This window comes from Syngnathus acus, chromosome 9, assembly GCF_901709675.1.
Source record: "Syngnathus acus chromosome 9, fSynAcu1.2, whole genome shotgun sequence".
Taxonomy (NCBI): Eukaryota; Metazoa; Chordata; class Actinopteri; order Syngnathiformes; family Syngnathidae; genus Syngnathus; species Syngnathus acus.
This window is the reverse complement of record NC_051094.1, coordinates 4,303,589-4,322,792: the sequence shown is the minus strand read 5'-3', so window position 1 is coordinate 4,322,792 and position 19,204 is coordinate 4,303,589. Positions and strand designations below refer to the sequence as shown.

At 44.8% G+C, this 19,204-nt stretch overlaps 1 protein-coding gene across 4 annotated transcripts in view; it reads left to right on the top strand.

Moving 5' to 3' along the window:
* Nucleotides 1–19,204, top strand: part of kremen1 (kringle containing transmembrane protein 1) — a 33,535-nt gene that overhangs the window by 13,449 nt on the left and 882 nt on the right. For 3 of the 4 annotated variants that reach the window (XR_005098772.1, XM_037259072.1, XM_037259071.1), the window contains 7 exons: nucleotides 6,552–6,714; nucleotides 7,749–7,840; nucleotides 15,030–15,154; nucleotides 16,203–16,356; nucleotides 16,430–16,762; nucleotides 17,992–18,219; nucleotides 19,077–19,161. Coding sequence is in view for 3 of the 4 variants with exons in the window: in XM_037259072.1 (XP_037114967.1) it covers nucleotides 6,552–6,714; nucleotides 7,749–7,840; nucleotides 15,030–15,154; nucleotides 16,203–16,356; nucleotides 16,430–16,762; nucleotides 17,992–18,219; nucleotides 19,077–19,161 (1,180 nt within the window). In the remaining variant the exon portion in view is untranslated. The remainder of the gene's footprint in view (nucleotides 1–6,551; nucleotides 6,715–7,748; nucleotides 7,841–15,029; nucleotides 15,155–16,202; nucleotides 16,357–16,429; nucleotides 16,763–17,991; nucleotides 18,220–19,076; nucleotides 19,162–19,204) is intronic. The other variant, XM_037259073.1, reaches the window with a different exon arrangement.

Genomic DNA, 19,204 nt, shown 5'->3' with positions numbered 1-19,204 from the left:
AATAACAAATTTAATTTGAATAAATAACCAATTATTTAACTTTTTTTTAATCAAAAACTGTACTCATATATTAAATATGACCTGAGATTTTTTTTTAAATTTTCTAATTACTCAATTAATAAAAATCCCAAAGTACTTTTTCTAGGAATAAAAGTGTTAATCTTTGTCTGCAAGAATGTCATTTGTCAGGACATAAAAGTAGTAATCCCACAAAAAACGTTTTCAAGATAACATCAGTATGTTTTGATATTAAACTCAAAGTTTAACAACAAAAGACACGCAAGTGATTTTCCAAAAGACAGCTATATTTTAATATTTCACCTTTGATTCCGGACATCTTTACTTTCCAGATTAAAAAATGTTGTCGCAAAGATTCAGATTTAATTGCCGTAAAACATTGTGTAGCGAAATTGCAACTAATTTTGGACCTCTGAGCTATACCTTCTAGATACCCTGAAGTCCCAAGACCCCAGGTTGAGAAGCTCCGGCTGAACAAAGAGCCGTCTGCACCCACACCATCAACCCCAAATGTCAGGATACAAGGATGAGGGGTGGCCAGTTTACTGCTCAAGTCCTCCTGTTTAACTTTGAAACAATGGCTTCAGTGTCTCCCCACCCTCGCGGGCCTTTGAGACCAGGCAACGTGATAATGATGCCTGTCAGGCATAAACAAGGAAGATAAGCCACGCATCTGATCTGCGGCTGCAGATTGCGTTTCCTCGACCACAGAACCTTTGATTTCTCCCCCCTCCTTTTTGTCTCCGGACCCCGTAATCACGTCGGACCTCGTCGGAGGTTTCGGGGGGGGGGCTGAACACCGTAACCCCCTTGCAACGCAACCAAAGCACATATAATTTACATTCCTCACATGCCAGCCAAGCAATGCACAAACAGCGGGATGGAAAACAGGTGTGTTTAGCGTCGTCTGGCTCGGTTCTCCCTCGGAGGCGCTAACCCCCTTTTGATGTTGAGGCAGCGCGAGTAAAAGATGTGAGGCTCATCGAGAATCGACGGGTCACGGTCTCGGTTCCTGTCGCGCCGTGAGATATAGCACCGCTGGGGTTCGATTGACGTCCCTCCAGACCACAGGGGGGCAGTGCAGAAAGAATGAGACTAATGATCAACATCATTTGTGTTTTTTGACAGTGTGGCTGTAGGTAGGCTACAGACTGATGTTGTAGTCAGATTAGATCAACTCTGAGATGTACAACTGTTGTGGAGCTAGAATGGGCTTTTTTTTTTTCCTCAATTTCTTATCAGGCGACCATGATTTAGGAAGATTAAGTGCTGGTAGTGTCGTCAAGATCAGAGGAAACCAAGTTCAGGCTTTTGCGATTATGCTCTTTGTTCCTGGTCAAGATCAGATTATCTGCGGCCAAGACTAGGTTGCCATTTTTATGAGTGAACATTGTAATAGGATTGTCCCTCATTTGTGACTGCAAGACAAGACCTAGGAGACCTGTCAGGACTGGCTTGGGACCGCTCATCCCAATGCTCTGATGGCAATTCATTTAAGAGCTAGGCTCCATTTTTAGACTGCCCAAGGAAGACAACAGGAAGTCAAGCAGACAGGCAACACTTAAAGGATTCACCATAGTGAGGAAAGTTTCTCTGCACGGATGAGAATGGCATCACCGCGGCGACGCCGCTCCAGGAGGTACAAAAGGCGCTTCTGTTTGGACCAGTCTGTAAGCATCTGTGTCGGATTCTTCCTAAAATACATTGAAAAGCGCGACTCAAATCGACGCGAGTCTCAACAGGACGTTGTAATACCTCTTGCGTTCGTTGCTAAAGTGCCCCTGAGCAAGGCATCTGTTTCCAGGGCAATTTATTTATTTATTTTTGCTCAAACTCATCTTACAACATTGCCCCTTAAAATAAGATACTTACAGATGATTTGGTGACAATTAAAATGCACGAATATACACTACCGTTCAAAAGTTTGGGGTCACAAAATTGTTTGGGTGACCCCAAACTTTTGAACGGTAGTGTATATATTTATTTAGATAATTATTTATAGATTATATATATAATGTTCTGTGTAAAAAATCTTATAATATATATGTATACTTATATTCATAGATTATATATAATCTTATACAAATATAAGATATAATTTATAATATTTAATTCATAATATTTTATTATAATAATATTTACACTACCGTTCAAAAGTTTGGGGTCACCCAAACAATTTTGTGACCCCAAACTTTTGAACGGTAGTGTACGTGTCACTTTAACGTCATTCCTTGAGATCCGATCCCATTCGGCCAGAGATTTAGCACCTTGTCGTTGCTCCTTGTCGCTTTAGAAATATGCTGGACACAAGTTTGCTGTACGGGTGAAATCTGTTCAATAATGGCAGCAGTGAAACGCTATCATGTCGTCGCCATGTTTGTTCCGAGGTGCACGCAAGCCGACGGATTCTCTTATCTTGACTTGAGACGCCCCCATGCCAGGCCGTTAGCAACATGTGCTAGATGGCGTTGATATGAAAGCGTGTACGTGATGAGGAACCCATATGTGTTGTTGTTTTTTTGTCAGGTGTCTTCCCTTCAAGAGTAGGCTGTAGTTTTTGCGCTCGGCGGTTCAACTGGCGCTTTGCTTTCGAGAAGTGGCAAAAAATGAAAGCACTCATGGCACTTGGGATATTTTTTTTTGCACGTTCTGCCGTAATTTGCTGCAGTTGATTTTGACCAAGGTGTAGAAAGTTGTTAAAACCAAAAGTTGTCATCGAAGTAAGAAAGTGCTTGGGTTGACTTGGTTACGTCTCATCGCTGCTCACAGTTAACTTTACCGCCCTGGCCCGAGTCTTAAATTATTTAGCACAATGCGAAGTGAAGGGCTCGCTACACAGGTCATTTATTAGCTGCTTTAACAACGTGCGGGCGGGCTCGATAAAAGTGCTCATTGTCTTCCGTTGCCGTCTTTCTTACTTGCTATCACTTTGTCTTTTGTAGTCCCTCCTCAGTCTGCTCGCCCTTTTCATCTCTTATGGGTTGCGTCCCAGGAATGGCAAGCGTGTGCAGCGGACCTCGAAGCGAACGCTCTCTGGCCGTCTTCCACTTTTGTTGATTTGTTGGGATTCTCCAACCCAATCTGGGTATTGGAGAACTTGGCTGTAGATAATGATTTTGGTTTCTGGTAATTGGGGGCGGGGGGGGATCCTCATCTTGGGTTAGGTTGAAACTGCACTGTTGGGAATGTGACAGGCGTTACGTGAGATGGTCTTTACCGGATGACCTCCTCAGGGTTCTCGTCTGATTGCCTTGTACGTCATCGTCGAATTCTACGGCCTGTCAGTCGGTGCCTGAACGTTTTCCAATTGAAAAGATGCAAAGGGTTCCGGCTCGTTCCGTTCCCGTCCGGCCACAAAAGGTGCTTCCATATGTCGATGTCCTTTTTTGATTGCTAGGTTTGACAAGGAACTTCAAACACAAAGGTTTTTGGCAGAGCGTTTAGATTAGTTCCAGATATAGCTCGGGCAGATTAGATGATTTCCATTAGCCGGCGAAATCTGTTTTTATAGGTGCTGCCCTGCCACTTTTGCCGAGGAGTCCTGCGGCTAAAGCCGGGAGCTTGTGCGGTGAGGAATTCGTGCAGCAAGTGCGGTGCCGCTCTAGCCCAGGCTATTTCGGGCTTGAATGAGGTCCTGGTTTATGGTCCAGTTATCTGGGGGGGGGGGGGGGGATGCAAGCTTATGACAAAGGCATTAAAAGCAACGAGGGACTATAAAATCCTTTTGAGGAGTCATTGACCGAAAAATTAGCCGGTCAGCGGCATCTGTTTCCCCCCCCCCCCCCCTTTAATTTGCACTCTCACTGACCCCCTCTTGCTCCAGGGTGCGGCGAATAAAATACGAGAGACGGCGAGAGAGGCGAGCAAGGTGAGGACCACCATCCCCTCCTCCTCCGCGCTGACATGGAATTATATGGATATATATTTATATACAGATGGATGGATGGGTGGATAGATTAAAAATAATTAAATAATAAACCATTATAATAAGTAAAAAATAAAAGGTTAAAAATAAATCACTAAATAGTTAATAATAAATGCCGACAATAAAGAATTAATGGCGACGGCCTCCATGCAACGTTTGCTCAAGTTCTGGCCTTGTGCCGTTGACTTATTAGCTTCTTGACTTTTATCGCGCCGAATCAAACTTGGCTGTCACGCCCCACCCCCACGGAGTTTAGACAATTTCAATTCCTGTCCATCCGTCCATGTGTTGGTATACATCATTCCGTTTTGGGAGCAGCCAGACAAAATCTCTCAGACAAATTCTACTCATAAGAGACCAAATGAAATATTTGGTCAGGATCTCAGAGCTCTCCCAAAATTGCTATCAAATGGCCTCAAAAAGTCAAACCAAAATGGCACACATCCTGTGTCTTTTGGGGCACGAGTCTCTCACAAAAACACGATCCAAGTTTTCAAGGCAGCGGCGCAACCACCCGTCCCCCATCTCGCGACCGCCGCAAAGCGCCACATCTGGCCTGATCCTTGGTAGAGCTTTTTTCTTGAGTGCTGACATTAATGAGCGTCACAACCGTAATGGCTACCAGGATGGCGGCCGCGATGGGAAATGCTACACATGCGTAAATCGTTTTGGTCTGCTTGATATGAGGGTTTCCTGCGTGAATGGAAAGCTTGGGAACTGTCATTGTTTTCCAGGAAATGTTATGAAAGAAGGGTCTTTTGCCCCCACTTGGAAAAGGCGATTGGAAGGCAATTTTCCGACTTCAGATCCGTAAGAAAGGCGGGACAACGCCTGTGTGGAAGGAAGAAGAAAATTCCGCAGTTTCCCGTCGTGTTGAAAGCGACGGTCCGACTATCCCGCTTGCGTTTCCGTGCAAACGGCTCGGCCAGATCAATGCCTAATCTCGTGTTACCTTTGAACTATAATTGTGTCGTTTTTAGTCCACCGAGGCTGTGAGCATATAATAAAGTTGGAAGGAAGTTCTTAGTGCCAGCGAGGAAGCCACGGCCTGTAATTAGCCGCGCTTTTCATCCCGCGCTCGCTAACATGACAAACGGCTACGCGCGGTCTTACATGTGACCAGGCAACCGTGTTTTTGTGTTTTTATTTGTTTGTTTCTGCCATCATCATGTGACCCCAAAGCCTAACAGGTTCTTTTTGCTCAGATCTTATTTCAAGTGGCTATGTGGAAGTCACCAGCCACAAATCCCAAGCGATGTAATAACAGGGCCATTAACCGGCCTTGATCTTTCTCTCGGGTTCGGCTAAGGCCGCGACCCAACGCCATGTGGATTCTTTGGCGGAGTTCTGCTTATTTCTGTCGGGCATGATGGCTGTTATCTTGCGGAGCGACCACATTCTTGCCCGTGCGAAGATGCGTCGACGAGTCGACATTACTACTCCGCACTGACGATTACCAAACCGATCATACGTTGTCGCCGTCTTGTCTTCCCGTCGCGGCCACTTCATTACAAAAAAACTCTTGACTCGCTTGTCTGCTGCTGGTGGACTAGACTGCTCTGTGTTCCGCTACAATAACAAGGAGACAGTTGTCATACGTCTGCATGGCTAAGAGAGAACAATCGCGGTTAGCTTCGCTAGCGTCGGGTATCCCAATATTTTCGCCACTTCCCCACCACAAGCAAACAGTGCAAAGTCGTTTTGGAAAAGGACGCGAACTGCAGTCTTCCGCCCGATGTTATCCCGGGGCACTGATTGCTGGTGACTCACCGCCGGGGTTTCGCCGCCGCCGCCAAACACTCAATAGCAGCGCTAGCTTTGATGGGGCTGCGGCTTCCCTCATTTTGAAATGTGCTGTGAAGGAATACGCCCCCCTGCACCACACAATCAGACCAGAATGAGTGTCCAGCTATGCCTTGCGGATCCCAGCGCACGACAAGGCCAGTGGACAGCAGGAACTGCACAGCGAGGAATGTCTCGAGTTAAAATATAAATTGGTAATGGCAGAATCCCTAAAAGCATCCCGTGAGGACGGACGGCCTCGGCCTGCTTTTGTTTGTTTGAACTGGCTCTTGTTTTTCCTGGGAAATAAACGCATCCCTCGGCCCATATGGTTGTCATACACTTCCTGGAAATTGGAGCCCTGCCTTGATGTTAATTGAAACAATACTGCGCTCAGCTTTTTTTTTTTTTTTTTCCTTTTTGCTTTAACACGTTTGGCAAGCACCGCAAAGAAAGCAGCCGGCGGCGAAGACTAGCATTATTATTCCAACTGTGCTTTCTGCCATCACTCCCGATACGTTCAAACATTTTAATAGGGCCAGATTGTCCTAAAAAAAAACAAAAAAAACACCACATGTGTTTTACATACTGTACATGCCTCCTCCCAGCAGCAACTTTTGTGCTCAAGAGCCAGACAAGACCATTCCACATAAGGTGCCAAATAGTTGATTTGAATAAAAAAAAAATATCATTCATATCCATGCGTGATTTGCAAGTATTTTAAATATAATTATTTCATCAAGTGGAATACTGCTATAAGTTCTGATCAACGTTTTGATTGTGCGTGACCAACGTGAGCACTTAGGTTTGATTCCTTTCCTTCCAGAGTGTTACACGGCCAACGGGGAGGACTACAGGGGCTTCCAGAAACAGACCAGTTTGTACGGGGGGAAGCCCTGCCTCTTCTGGAACGAAACCTTCCAGCACCCCTACAACACGCTCAAGTACCCCAACGGCGAGGGCGGACTGGGCAGCCACAACTATTGCAGGTCGGTGTTCATTTTGGGTACGGTGCTCTTGGGCCTGGAGTTTGCATGTTGGCAACAGTCACTTTAAACTGCCACTTTAAAAACAATTTAAAAAGTTGTGATGATCATCGAGGTTGGATGCAAATGAATCATGGTGTGTGTGTGCGCGCGTGTGTGTGTGTGCGTGTGTGTGTGTGTGTGTTTTATGGCGTTCTTGCTGCTTGCTTGCTTTGATTTCAGCAAATGTGTCAATGTGTTGAGTGTGCTCTCATGTTTCAAAATTGACCCAAACATTAACTCTCCTCTTATTTATTTATTTATTTATTGGTTTGATTTTGGTTTGTTTTTCCTCCGAGTATAGCATTTGAGCAAGGACATAATTGATGATGGCCGTCACCAGAAAGTCATTCACGACTCATTTCCAATACACACGAGGAATTCCGTTTTTGCCGATTCCGTCTTTGCGTCTGCTAGCAGTTAGCAACATTTGTGTGTCCTCCTGGCGGCGCTTTTCAAACTACTCACCAGAAAACCAACTTGAAAACCAAATCCAACAAGAACAGAAGCTCTGACCCTGGCTTAAAACCCCACTTTCAATCCTCCACCCTAATTTGAAACCCTAACATTAAATTGAAACCTGACTTTGAATTTCTCGCCCTAATTTGAAACCCCAGCGGCATTATGCAACTTTGTCCCTTTTACTCCGGAAGGGTGGCTTGGCCCTGGTTTCCAGCAGGCCGTAAGGAAACAAAATATCCTTCCCCCAAAGCCTCCAAAACCTTTTTTTTCCCTCAGTTCCACTTGTGAAGTCCTTACGCAGCCAAGCTCTGAAGCGGTGCTGACTTACGAGATTTACGAGGAGGACACGCACGCGGCGCATCGCGGTGACACTCGCACTCACAGTAGCCAGCGTTTTTACATTTCACGTCCGAGCAAAATGGACATCTTCATTCTTCCCTGCAAAACGGCAGCTCGCCGCAGATTCGCCAATTTCCTCGCAATTGTTAATTAATTAACATTTGTTTTGATTTGAATAAAATGTCATTTTTCCACAGGAACCCCGACGGGGACGTCCAGCCATGGTGCTACATTGCAGACCACGAAGACGGGATTTACTGGCGGTACTGCGACATTCCAACATGCCAGAGTGAGTGACCCTACTTATCCCACATGGCTCATTCTTCCGACTATTAATTCTATGCCGTTTTCGTGGAAAATATACGGACAGATTTATTATGATTTCAGTGATTTCACCAGCCTGCGATTTACCCACCCCGGAGTTCCACACGGCTCATTTCTAGGCCCTCGTCCTTACTGTCAATCTCATGGAAAATGTCATCTTTTGGAGAAGAGAATGGTACTAACTGTTAGATTACAGTTGAATTCTCAGCCTAGCATAGCATACTTTGTAATTTCAGATATCCAACACACGTTCTGCCGAGCCGCTATGAATTGCCTTTTTTTTTACAGACAAGACAGTAATGCTTGTCTGCAGTCATTATTATTATGATAATACCTCCAATTACAGGCCATCATCTTTTAAACCTAACACGCTCGGTCGGGGCTGCCATTTACAGTAAGGTAGTGACAGGAAAATGAATCTTCATGAAGCACTGACCTTCTTTTTTTGCTCCTCTAGATGGTCTTGAAGTAAACGCACAATGGAATAGTATTGAATTTCAACTTCAAACCAAGAGTGTCACCCTTAGGAGTAAAAAAATATGACAAGTGCTTCATGAAGCTTCATTTGTTCATCACTACTGACTGACCTTTTTGAAACTGGTGTCGATTTCACCGAGGCATCTGGGCCTGGCCGTTCTCGAATGATACGGGGAAATGTGTTTTTGTCTCATGTGGAAGAGAACCTCAACAAGTGCACCATGCCTGTCTTTGAGCTGTTATGGGAAAATGGAGATTATGTTGAGCCGTGAGGCATCAGGGTGTCATGAAAACAAGTCTGTTCACGAACGACATTAGCAGGCCCCAACATACTTGAATGGGAAAGTACAATCACAATATCACGCCTTACCTGCCCTTTGGGCAATTGCACACTTTCTTGCACTACCTGAGAAGGGCATTTCTGGAAAGGCACAAAGTCTGTCTTCTCAGGAAAGTCAAGGTTCCTCTTTCTGACAAGGCCTCTCCCATTGGGAGGTTTCTGGCAAGTAAGGCAAGGGATTATTGTTTAGTAATGTCGTTTCTGGCAAGGCCTCATCTTCTGTTGGCAAGACAGCTTTTACCCTTTTGGCGAGTAAGGTTTCACTTTTATGTTTAAGTTTCTGCAAAGGCCGGTTAAGGAAGGTCCCAGGTCACATCCCCTGGTCAGGTCTCAACGTTTCACATGGTTCCACTTTCCGCTCTCACGGATGCTTTCACTTTCTGACGAGACTTCTGTGCCACTTTTTGGAAAGGTCGTAGGGCAAGGAAATTCTCACAGTCTACTATGTAAGGCCGGTCCTCAATTCATACCAAACGACGCTGTTTTCATTTGTTTTCAGTGTGGTGTAAGCCGCCGCTCACCTTCTCACGCCTAAAGAACGACGTACGCTTCCTGTTGTCTCGTGAATCTCTCGACAGTCGAGGCACATGCCCAAAAATGTGTCACTTGGTGTACCTTTCTCCAAAGACAGGTGTGGTCACATTGCAGCTACACCCCGTTTGGAATTGTCAGCAGATGTTTATTAATTGTTAACCAGGGAGTGATTTCTAGAAAGAACGTAACAGTGGCCTTTGTTTTCTCTGTCGTGTCTCGAAGGACGCCGTGCCTTCACCGCACATTACTGGGCGGGTCATAAGAGGTTTGGAAAGCCAGCATGACCGCGTGGATTGCAGTTTAGCGTAACGGGAGCGTCAAAAAGGTGGCGCAGGCGGCATTTGGAGTCAAGTGCTAACATTGATAAGTGCTTAAATTTCGTGGTGTAGGTTCCAGTTCTTCCAGATATTTCGAGTTAGAGTTTGCGATGCATTCAAGTCAAGGTCCCCAACAATATGCAGAAGAAACCATTTGTTGTACAATAATTCCGGGATGGAGTCAAGTTCAAATTGATTGATTTAGTCTCACATGCTGATTGACAATACTGATTGGCATTCCTGTTAATTCAAGATATCATGTGTGGCTGTCAGAACCGTATTTGCTGGTGTCAGTTCAATCGGACCGATGGCGAGAGTCAAACAAACAAAAATCATTGTGTCAAGTCAAAGCGCTTGTCTGTCAAAGCGGGACAAACCGGTTGTGCTGACAAAAATGCCGACGGTCACGTGAGCGCTCTCGGTAAAAGCCGCGCTGTCAACGCTTGACGTGGCCTCGTGCCTCCGACATTTGTCCTAATTTAAGATTTACGACCCAATTGTGGCTTTACGACTCTCCCTGAATGGGTTTTGTAGCGAAGCCGGCCATTTTTAAGTGTTCTAATGAGCTCATGAAAATGAATGACGACACGAGCTTAGATAGTGGCTTCTCAGGAATGGGCACGGACCCTCAAACGTTATCAAAGTTGCACCTCGCAGGAGCTGCTTTTCCCAATTGGAATGAACAATATGAACAAAATGGGGTCCTTAACCAGAATGACTATTTGCGTCCATTTGAACGGGTGGCGGGTTACGGCGTCCGCACCTTGAAGCCATAAACTTGGGTGTTTGGAGTCATATTTTACGAGGCAAACTGAGGAAAGTATGCGGTGCTGAGCTATTGCTTTCATTAAGTCTGATTTATAAAGCGGTTAAATGGCACTTTGAAACTGCGCAACATCTGCGCTAACTCGGTGATAAATGAAGGCAGACATGAAAGCCCTGGAAGAGATGCGCTTGATCATATTTGGTGTGTCTGTTTTTTTTTTTGCTTCAGTGTTACAATTACAGGGTGTGCTCCGTGTATGTCACAGTAGGAAGCTTATAATTACGATTTGAATGGAAAAGGGTTGTAGGCTGTAAATAGTACAAAACAATTGCGTTCAAAGAGGCAAGTATGAAGTGTTTAGTGCCGCATGTGAGCGATCACATCAATCAATCAATCGAGTTTCATTGCACATGTTGCCTGTTGCGACCGTTGTGCCCTCTCCATCGTTTGATTCTTTTGCCTCATCTTTGTTTTTTTATGCTTTTTCTGTGCACAAATCAAATTCAAACGTTTTGGTTTTATATTTGTGTTTTATCTAATAGTTTCGATTGATTTACAAATATTTAAGTTTTGTCATTGTTATTTTTTTTGTCTAATATAGCTCAAATATTGTCATTTTTTTTCTGTGTTTATTATGTGTGTATTTTTCATCTACTGCAAGGGTTCTGTTTTTTCTTAATAGTTTGGTGTTTTTCTAGATTATTTCTTTCCCTTTAATTTTTCTTTTTTTCTTTTCCTGTATTCTTTTTGTATAACATTTTTTAATTTCCACAATAATTTTGAAAATTTCCTATAATTTTATATTTATTACACATTTTATGTGTTTTTCACCAAATATTTATTTGACTAATACTAGTAAATTTTCATTTTATATTTTTTCCCAACTATGGAGTTCTTTCGCTTAATTTTAGCATTAATCATATTTGATTAATAATTGAAATTGAATACATTCACTTAATCAATCATTAATAACTAAAAAAAAAAAACATATTTGACACTGGTGAGGTGACTTTACTTTTGAATTGTAAAACAAGTAAAAATGTGACTGACTTTATTTCCTACATGGGGATGATGATTCTTTTTTTTTTTTTCCACATCCTTGCTTGGTGTGGCAAGTGCGTTATTTTGTCTGCGTTCATGTTTGGAGCTACACTGAGTCACGCTGAGCAGGTGCAATAAAATGTACTATTTCCAGACCAGTCCGGGTCATAACATATAAAAATCCAGCCTAAAATTAGCAAAAATATAGCGTAGTGTAAAAACGAATAATAATAACATGGGCTACGCATTTGTGTGCCGGAGGAAAACAGTGAGGATTTGATGATGGGAAAAACAGGAAGGGAAACATGGCCATAAAGGAGAAAACAAGCGCAAATCCAAATGAGCCAGTGGAACATGTTGGACATGTGGTCTGACTGCGGAAAACCAGACGGGAGAACGGCAGCCTCGCCTCGTGTGGTTCCCCCGGCCCCACTTGGCCCCCCTCCGACCTCAAGGTGCTTTCAACTTGCCGCGTTTATTTCTTGTTGTTTTACAAAGTTGGACGCTCTCCCGGCCTTGTGGTCAGGCGCCGCGCTTTGGCCATCCCGAGAGTTTGTTCCTGTAATTTGACACACACTTTCAGACTCACAGTGAAAGCTCACTAAGTCATCTAAGAAGCTAATCTGAGTATTATTTCGACTTAAAATATATTTGATTGCAATAATATGTCGATCTTTTTTTGTCTCCGTGTGTTGCGCCAACGTTTGCTTAAATGGTTGGAACACCAATCCATTCCGTTAGCCTGTCGGCGGTGCTGTTAGCATTAAGCTTCTTCAAGCTCTTTAATGAAGAGCAAAATTTCTCATGCACTGCTTTTGTCTACTGATGGCCATTCGTTTTTAACCAAGAAACCATGAATGCAATTATCACGTCAAAGATGACAGTCCGGACAAACCACTACTTGTCATTTTGTCATTGTTATCTGACCTCCCCTCAAAGTTCCCTCTGCGATCCCCCGGGGTGGAAATACCTGCCGAGAGAGGCAGAGAGGGTTTTGAACTCTGAAAAGTAGAGCTTGTCACAGAAAAGAGCTCGAGGACGTGGACGAGATTGAAAGTCCCCACCCTCGGCCGTCTTCTCGACGAGGCTGCGGTTAATTTAGCCGCCGGCGCCATTAGGGAATTAAAGGTATCGATTACAGGGCCAGCCAGAATGTTTGCCAATGAGAACAAGTGGATGGGCTTTGTTTAGGGGGCTTGTCTTTGGGATGGATGAACGAAGCCCCAAAGCGCAATATTGATCCGCTGCTTGGTCGATCTAATCGGGGAAGTTAACTTTTCACCAGCGTCTGAGAGCAGATCGGCTCAAGTTTGAGATTTTTGTGTTGCTATGTCAATTTAGTCTGCCTTCGGGATCAGTGCTGGCCAATGCCACTTGGACTTTATTGGCAGTCACTTTTCAATTTTTGTCCTCAGTGAGCCAGAGCGCCGATGACATCATCGTTTTTCTGTCCTCTGATTGGTCGGTCAGACACTTGCTACAGTCAAACTCGACGAGCTAGAAACGTGTGTAGCACACATTAATAAAACATAATCATCAGAATCACAGTCAATTTGATGCGTTTTATTTACATTGGTGTTTTTATTAAGTATGAGATGACGATTGATTTATTGATTGATTGATGCACTGGTGTGTTGTGGTGGTTTTCTTTTGCTTCATAAAGGAAGGAATCCATTTTCAACACTTGGTCATTAAGTTGTTAATACAAAACCCTCACTGTTTAGTTTCTTCTAATCTTTACTTTGTCGCCTTTGGACCTCATGTGGGCTCCTTCGGGTTTAGTTTGTCAAGCTGTGAGGGCGAGGTCATTCTCATCTGCCCTCCCCTTGCATTGTCTTTTAATTATTCATTTAAAGCTCCCATTCTTCCTTTTAATTAGACGGTTGGTCACGCTCTCCGGCCTCGTCGGCTGGATCATTGATCTGCTTGCTGTTAATCTTTTTAATACCACACACACACACGTTAGTATTTGGGACTCGCTTGACTAAAACTAATTTGGTATTTTCGACTTAAACTATACAAGATGTGTCACAAAAGTTCCAGGACTGGCGTCACTAAAAAATATATCACAATAGAAAATGTGAGTTTTCTCCTTCAATGGGTCAGATAGTGAGCTCTATTATTTAACGGAACCACAAAAACAAAAAAATGTCATGCAAAGTGGTCTCTTGACTTCTTAATTGCTCGTTGGATTTTTTTCCCCACTTTGAGCACACACACATGTGATTTGCCTTGATTTCTTCCAAACAAATAATGCGCTTTCTCCAGTGCTGCCACGTGAGAGATTTATATCCCTCGTACATATTTTGCAGCGAACACTCAGTTCTTTCTGCGCGGCGATAATAACACCCTCATTGTCCAGAATCGCCGATGTAGGACCGAGTCGGGGGGAGGGGGGGGATTCATTTACAGGCATTAAAATGCGCTCGACCAGAGACATGATCAAATAGTTTTCCATCTTCAAATATGACTTTGGCTGTATAGATATAAATCACAGATGTAAAATAACTTTCCGGGAAAGCCATTTTTAAAAGATCACTGTTACAAAATACAATTTGAAAATGTTTCAAATTCTCCAATTGGGAATAAAAGTCAGGCTGTCTGCAATGTAAATATCTTTAGCCCTTCTGGTGATTTTTGAAATCACATTTCAATATTCCAAACACGCATGGGGGAAAAAAAAAAAGTTAGCTACGGCTAATATTAAAAATCAAAAATGTTTTTGGGACTTTGAAATGCTCCTAAAGCTGAGTTTCTTACAATGCCAGCTGTTAAAACTACCAAAAGACACCGTCAACTTGGTTTTAGCATTCATTATGGTCAGTCGATTGCGAGCTTGGTGGGGAATTGTCAGTCAGACTAACTAGCTGGCCATACCAGCCGCTAAACTCTAAACTTAGTGACCGAGTAACTCGCCGACTACCTTTCAAACTCACTGACTCAATAATTGACTGACCGACGCTGTCGCTCTCCGCCTGACTGAACCAGCCAAATGCAAAAAAAAAAAAATCTTTCTGCCACCAGTTTTAATCTGCGTGAGCATTTTTTGCACCGGGGAGTCTGCTCGGGTCCCATCCAGGTGTTTATCTCCCGTCTTTTCTGTGCCGTAATCCCTTGGCAGATAAAGAAGCTGCAGAAGAGCTGCATTAGCTCTCTGCTATCACACACACACACACACACACACACACACACACACACACACAGATTGTGATTAGCATCATCGTGATTCACAGACACATGAATGGGCTGGGAAAAGCTGGGCCTGCATTGTGCTACCAAGCTGAAGTATTTGACTTGGTTTACGACTCGGGCGAGCCAGCGATAAACCAAGATGTAAATAAGAAGAAATCAAGTGTCACATGGCAATTTCCAAACACAAAGTGTGACCTTGTTTTCTCCGAGCAAGCCAGCGAACCGTCGACACCCTCCGTCTTTTTGCGGGCGCCGTAACTTCCGATGGAATCCAAAGTGGTCGCAGTTGCCTTTTAACCTCGGCTTCTTGCGTAGACAACATCAAATGTGCAACATGTGGGAAAAAGTTTTATTGGGGAGGGATGGCTCCATTGTTGATTCTTTTTTTTTTATTGCTGCCAGTTGGCGTGTGCTCATCATTTGACCATGTGTTTATTATTGTACCGCATGATACATACTCATCCTGGCTTTGGCTTTTTTTTTTCAGTGCCCGGTAACCTTGGCTGCTTCCGAGACAGCGGCGACCCGCCCACCTTGTCCGGGCCCACCGAGACGTCCAACAAGCAGACCATTCAGTCCTGCATCAGCTTCTGCAGGAAGCAGAGATACAAGGTCGGTCGGCCTCACTCTCAAAACCTCATCCCATGCACAAGTTGGCTTTTGAACTCTGACCTTAGAGTTGTGAATCGTGGGCACCACCGATATACTCTTTTAAAATTGGCCTTTTTTTTTTTTTTTAACACACATCACCCCCCTTAGATTTTTATCCCAGTTGTAAAGTTTACAGGCAAATGTGAAGCATGCCGTGTTTGCGTCCCGCTGTTTATTTGCCACTCCCGGCTGACATGCGCTGTCAAACTGTGGCTTTGAAACAAAAGAGCGTCAAGCAATGCGTTTTGAACACCAACAAATGGTCTAATCCCAAAAGTCTGCTAGCTTCAAGTGAACTCGTAACGCAACGTTTCGTCTGCAAGTCCCACCCTCTTCTCGCCGGCGCCTCTAATTCATTGGCAACAAAGCAAATGTTCCCGGAACGATCGCGGGGCTGTAAATTGCTCATCCGTGAGCGGAGGCGGCGGGCGAGTGGGAAAGTGCGACGAGCGTACCTTCGCTCGTGGGACTTCAAGCAGAAGACAATGGCTTCCCTTTGATGGCGACACAAAAGCACTTTTGAGCGTGATGACTTGTGACGTTTCCACATTCCTCTTGTCCCATTTTATTCCCCACACTCGCGTGAGTTACGACATCTGGTAATGACAAGACGGGAAGAAAAGGCTTTCATTTCACGCCGCTTAATACGCAAAAGAAGAAGAAAAAAAAGCATCAATTGCATTTCAACTGATAACGTTGAGGACTTTATGACTTGTTTTATGCCAGATGAAATCCCATCCGGCTCAAATAATGCCAATCTCGCTCTGTGTGATTTTAGATTTAGTACGAGGTTTTTTTCCACAACAATTCACTTTTTTTATGGGATGTTCAAGTCTGCAAATCATCTGTAGTGTTTAAAAAATTCTTTTTAGCTTTGTAAAATTTCTTGCGTTTACGGAACACGTGGATTTCAGCGTCAAATAGTTTTGGATGCTTGACAAGTTTTTTGTTTTTATAGCATCGTAGCTTTTTTTGGGGGGGAATGTAGCTAAATGTTACGTTTGTGCAGTTGGCCGGCATGGAGTCGGGGTACGCTTGTTTCTGCGGCAACGAAGCGGACCTGTTGGACCACGGCGAGGCCCCCAGCATGGAGTGTAACCACGTTTGTTTCGGCGACCACAGGCAGCCTTGCGGCGGAGACGGCTGGCTCATCGTCTTCGACAGTGAGTGGCGCTGAACAATCCACTGAAAATCAGAATTGCAAAGCAGAGGTTTTTTTATTTTTCCCCCCCACAGCTCGCGTGGGTTCCTGCGGCGGGAACTACTCGTCCCCCTCCGGGGTCATCTACTCACCGGACTTTCCGGACAAATACGGAGCCGCTCGCGTTTGCTATTGGACGGTGCAGGTGCCTGGCTCCTCGGCCATCCTGTTCAACTTCACCTTCTTCGACATCACGGACCAAGCCGACATGGTGGAGCTGCTCAACGGCTACACCAGCGAGGTGGTGGCGCGCTTCGACTGGCGCAGCCCGCCCCGCCGGCTACTCAACGTCACCGGGGACTTCATCATACTCTATTTCTACTCGGACCGGACCAACCAGGCGCAGGGCTTTGCGCTGCTCTACCAAGGTGGGAATCCCCGTTCTCAATGTCCAGACCATGACGCAAGCATGTCAGCGAGCGGCGTATTGGCATGATGAAAATATCAATGTGTCACGTTTCCATTCTAAGTCATATTTGGCTTCTCCCCTGGCAACTTTCTTATCAAGCTGCGGCAGCCCCCGCGTCGCTAGACTTTTTTTTTGTGAATGCCGCCCACGTTCGGGAACACTGCGACTCTCTGATTGCATGGTCGCGCCGCGCAGAGAATAAAAAGCCTGAAGAAAAGTCAATGACCTCACCGCAAAGCTGCCGCTTGAGTTCCATGTTTATGCGGACGCTTGTGGAAAGGCTAATGGACGAGGGTTGGGGAAAGCGTGGGGCGGGGCGGTGTCGGTGAGGAATTCGATCAAGACGGACATAGGACAAAATAATGAATATCATTAAAAGGTTTAAGCTGTAAATCCTCCAAATAGTGTCAAAGAAAAAACAGTCAGATAATGTGACTGCAAAAACTTGACCACCGCCAAGGCTTCAACATTTGTCAGTATTCAGTAAGAGAGAAATTAGCAAAATTAGTTTGATAGTTAAAATGCGTCAGGGTTTTTCCAGGTTGCGTTTACACCGCGACAATCTGGATCAGATCTGAATCAAGATTAGCATAATTGGCTATAATCCTTGTTGCCCGGGTAGTTGTTATCTGACACCAACTCTTTAATTCTTTACATTTTATTCAGCAATATCATTGCTGTATTTTTTTAAGTCCATATTTTTGAGTAAAAAAATTGTTGAAAAACAAATGGAACTTTTTCTAGGCCTAACTCTGATTGCAAATGATTATTTAACAAATATAACCATGAGTTACATTTTGATACTGATTTTCTGCAAAGTGGGATTTCAGTGGTGTCAAATTCCCGGTGGGTGACTTCACCTTTTCAGAACACTCAAGTGGAGCATTTCTTAATGTCATAATTTCTCAGCCTACAGCAATTACTGCAAGTCTGAACGTTGATCGTCAGTGCTGATGGATGGCGGTTGTGGCCGCGTGCGTGCGTGTGTGCGTAAGCTGTAAATATTTGGGAATCCAGCGTTCCTGTATGAGCACACCAATGACGGTGGTGTTGATGTTTTATTAGGTCTGCATCTTAATTTTGTGGACCCACAACCCAGTTTGAGAACGCCTGGAAAAAAAAAAAAAAGTCAGGTAGACTTCTTTTGGAAGATCCAGGCCAACTTTTTGATCACCGCTTTTTCCACAGCGCTCAGAAGCAACGAGGACCAGGCAAATGCAGAAGACGAGGGCTTCTCTAGCACGGTGGAACCTCACGTGGCGGCGCTCCCCGGGGTCACCGACGGCACCAACGTGACCACCAAAGGACGCTCGACCTCGCAGATCCTCTACGTGATCACGTCCAGCCCCGGCAAGCCGGAGCACAGCATGCCAGGTCAGTGGGCTGGACCCGGACGGAGCAGCGGACACAGCGCCAGTATGTCCAGCTCCCACCCTCCTCGCTATGTCCACCTTCGTATGCCTCAAAATTGTCTCTGATCATTTTATCGACAAGGCTACGTGGTTACGGTCGGTTAGTCGTCTTACAAGGATAAACTGGCATAGGTTGACATTGGTCTATGGAAATGTTGCAATAGGTTTGGCAGACATTTTGCTGTATTTATTTTGGCGATGTAGAAAAAAAAAAAACTTTGGGTTATCAAAACCTAAAGTGTCTTTGGTGTTTGCGGCTACACTTTTGCAAAGTTTGTCGTTAAGCTCAAGAAGGTCATTTTAAGTTCACCTGCAAAGCATTTTATGGTCCTCCTGAAATTAACTTTGTCATTGTTTCGAATCCGGTTTGTTCTGAAACGACCAATTATTGTGACATTGATGTTACACGCACGTCAAACGAGTGACGGCACCCCCGCGCTATGCGGGGCGTGTCGTGCCGGGAAAAGAAATGATTACACTGCGACCCCAGCCCACCCCAGTCAAGTGGAGATGTCATGATTGCCGTTGTGACAGACTTGCCCGGGAAAAGACGATTTGAAATATTTTTGGACTGCGTTACATTCTGCGGCATTTGCTTTAAGCTATTTGAAACACCGGTCGGGTCAGGTTTAGCGTCTCACAACAAACGCAATCATTCCAACAGCTGTGCGCGGCTAATGCATCAACGTTTCTTGACACTTTGCTGGCTCGGCTTTTGCCGGCAGGTGTTTCCTCGTCCTCCCGGTTCGCTGCACTTTTTTGAGTGTTTCTGGCCAGGCGACACCACTAACACTGTGTTACCGTGTCCCCCACCCCACCCACCACCATCCCACCGCCCCTCCTGGATTTGTCTTTTGACAGTGTGGACCATCTACGCTCTGGCCGGCCTCCTCATCCTCACCGTGGTCGCCATGCTGGCAAAGCTACTGCTGCACGTCACAATCAAGTACGTTTCGTCACCATTTATTTCCTAAACCATGCATGCTCGA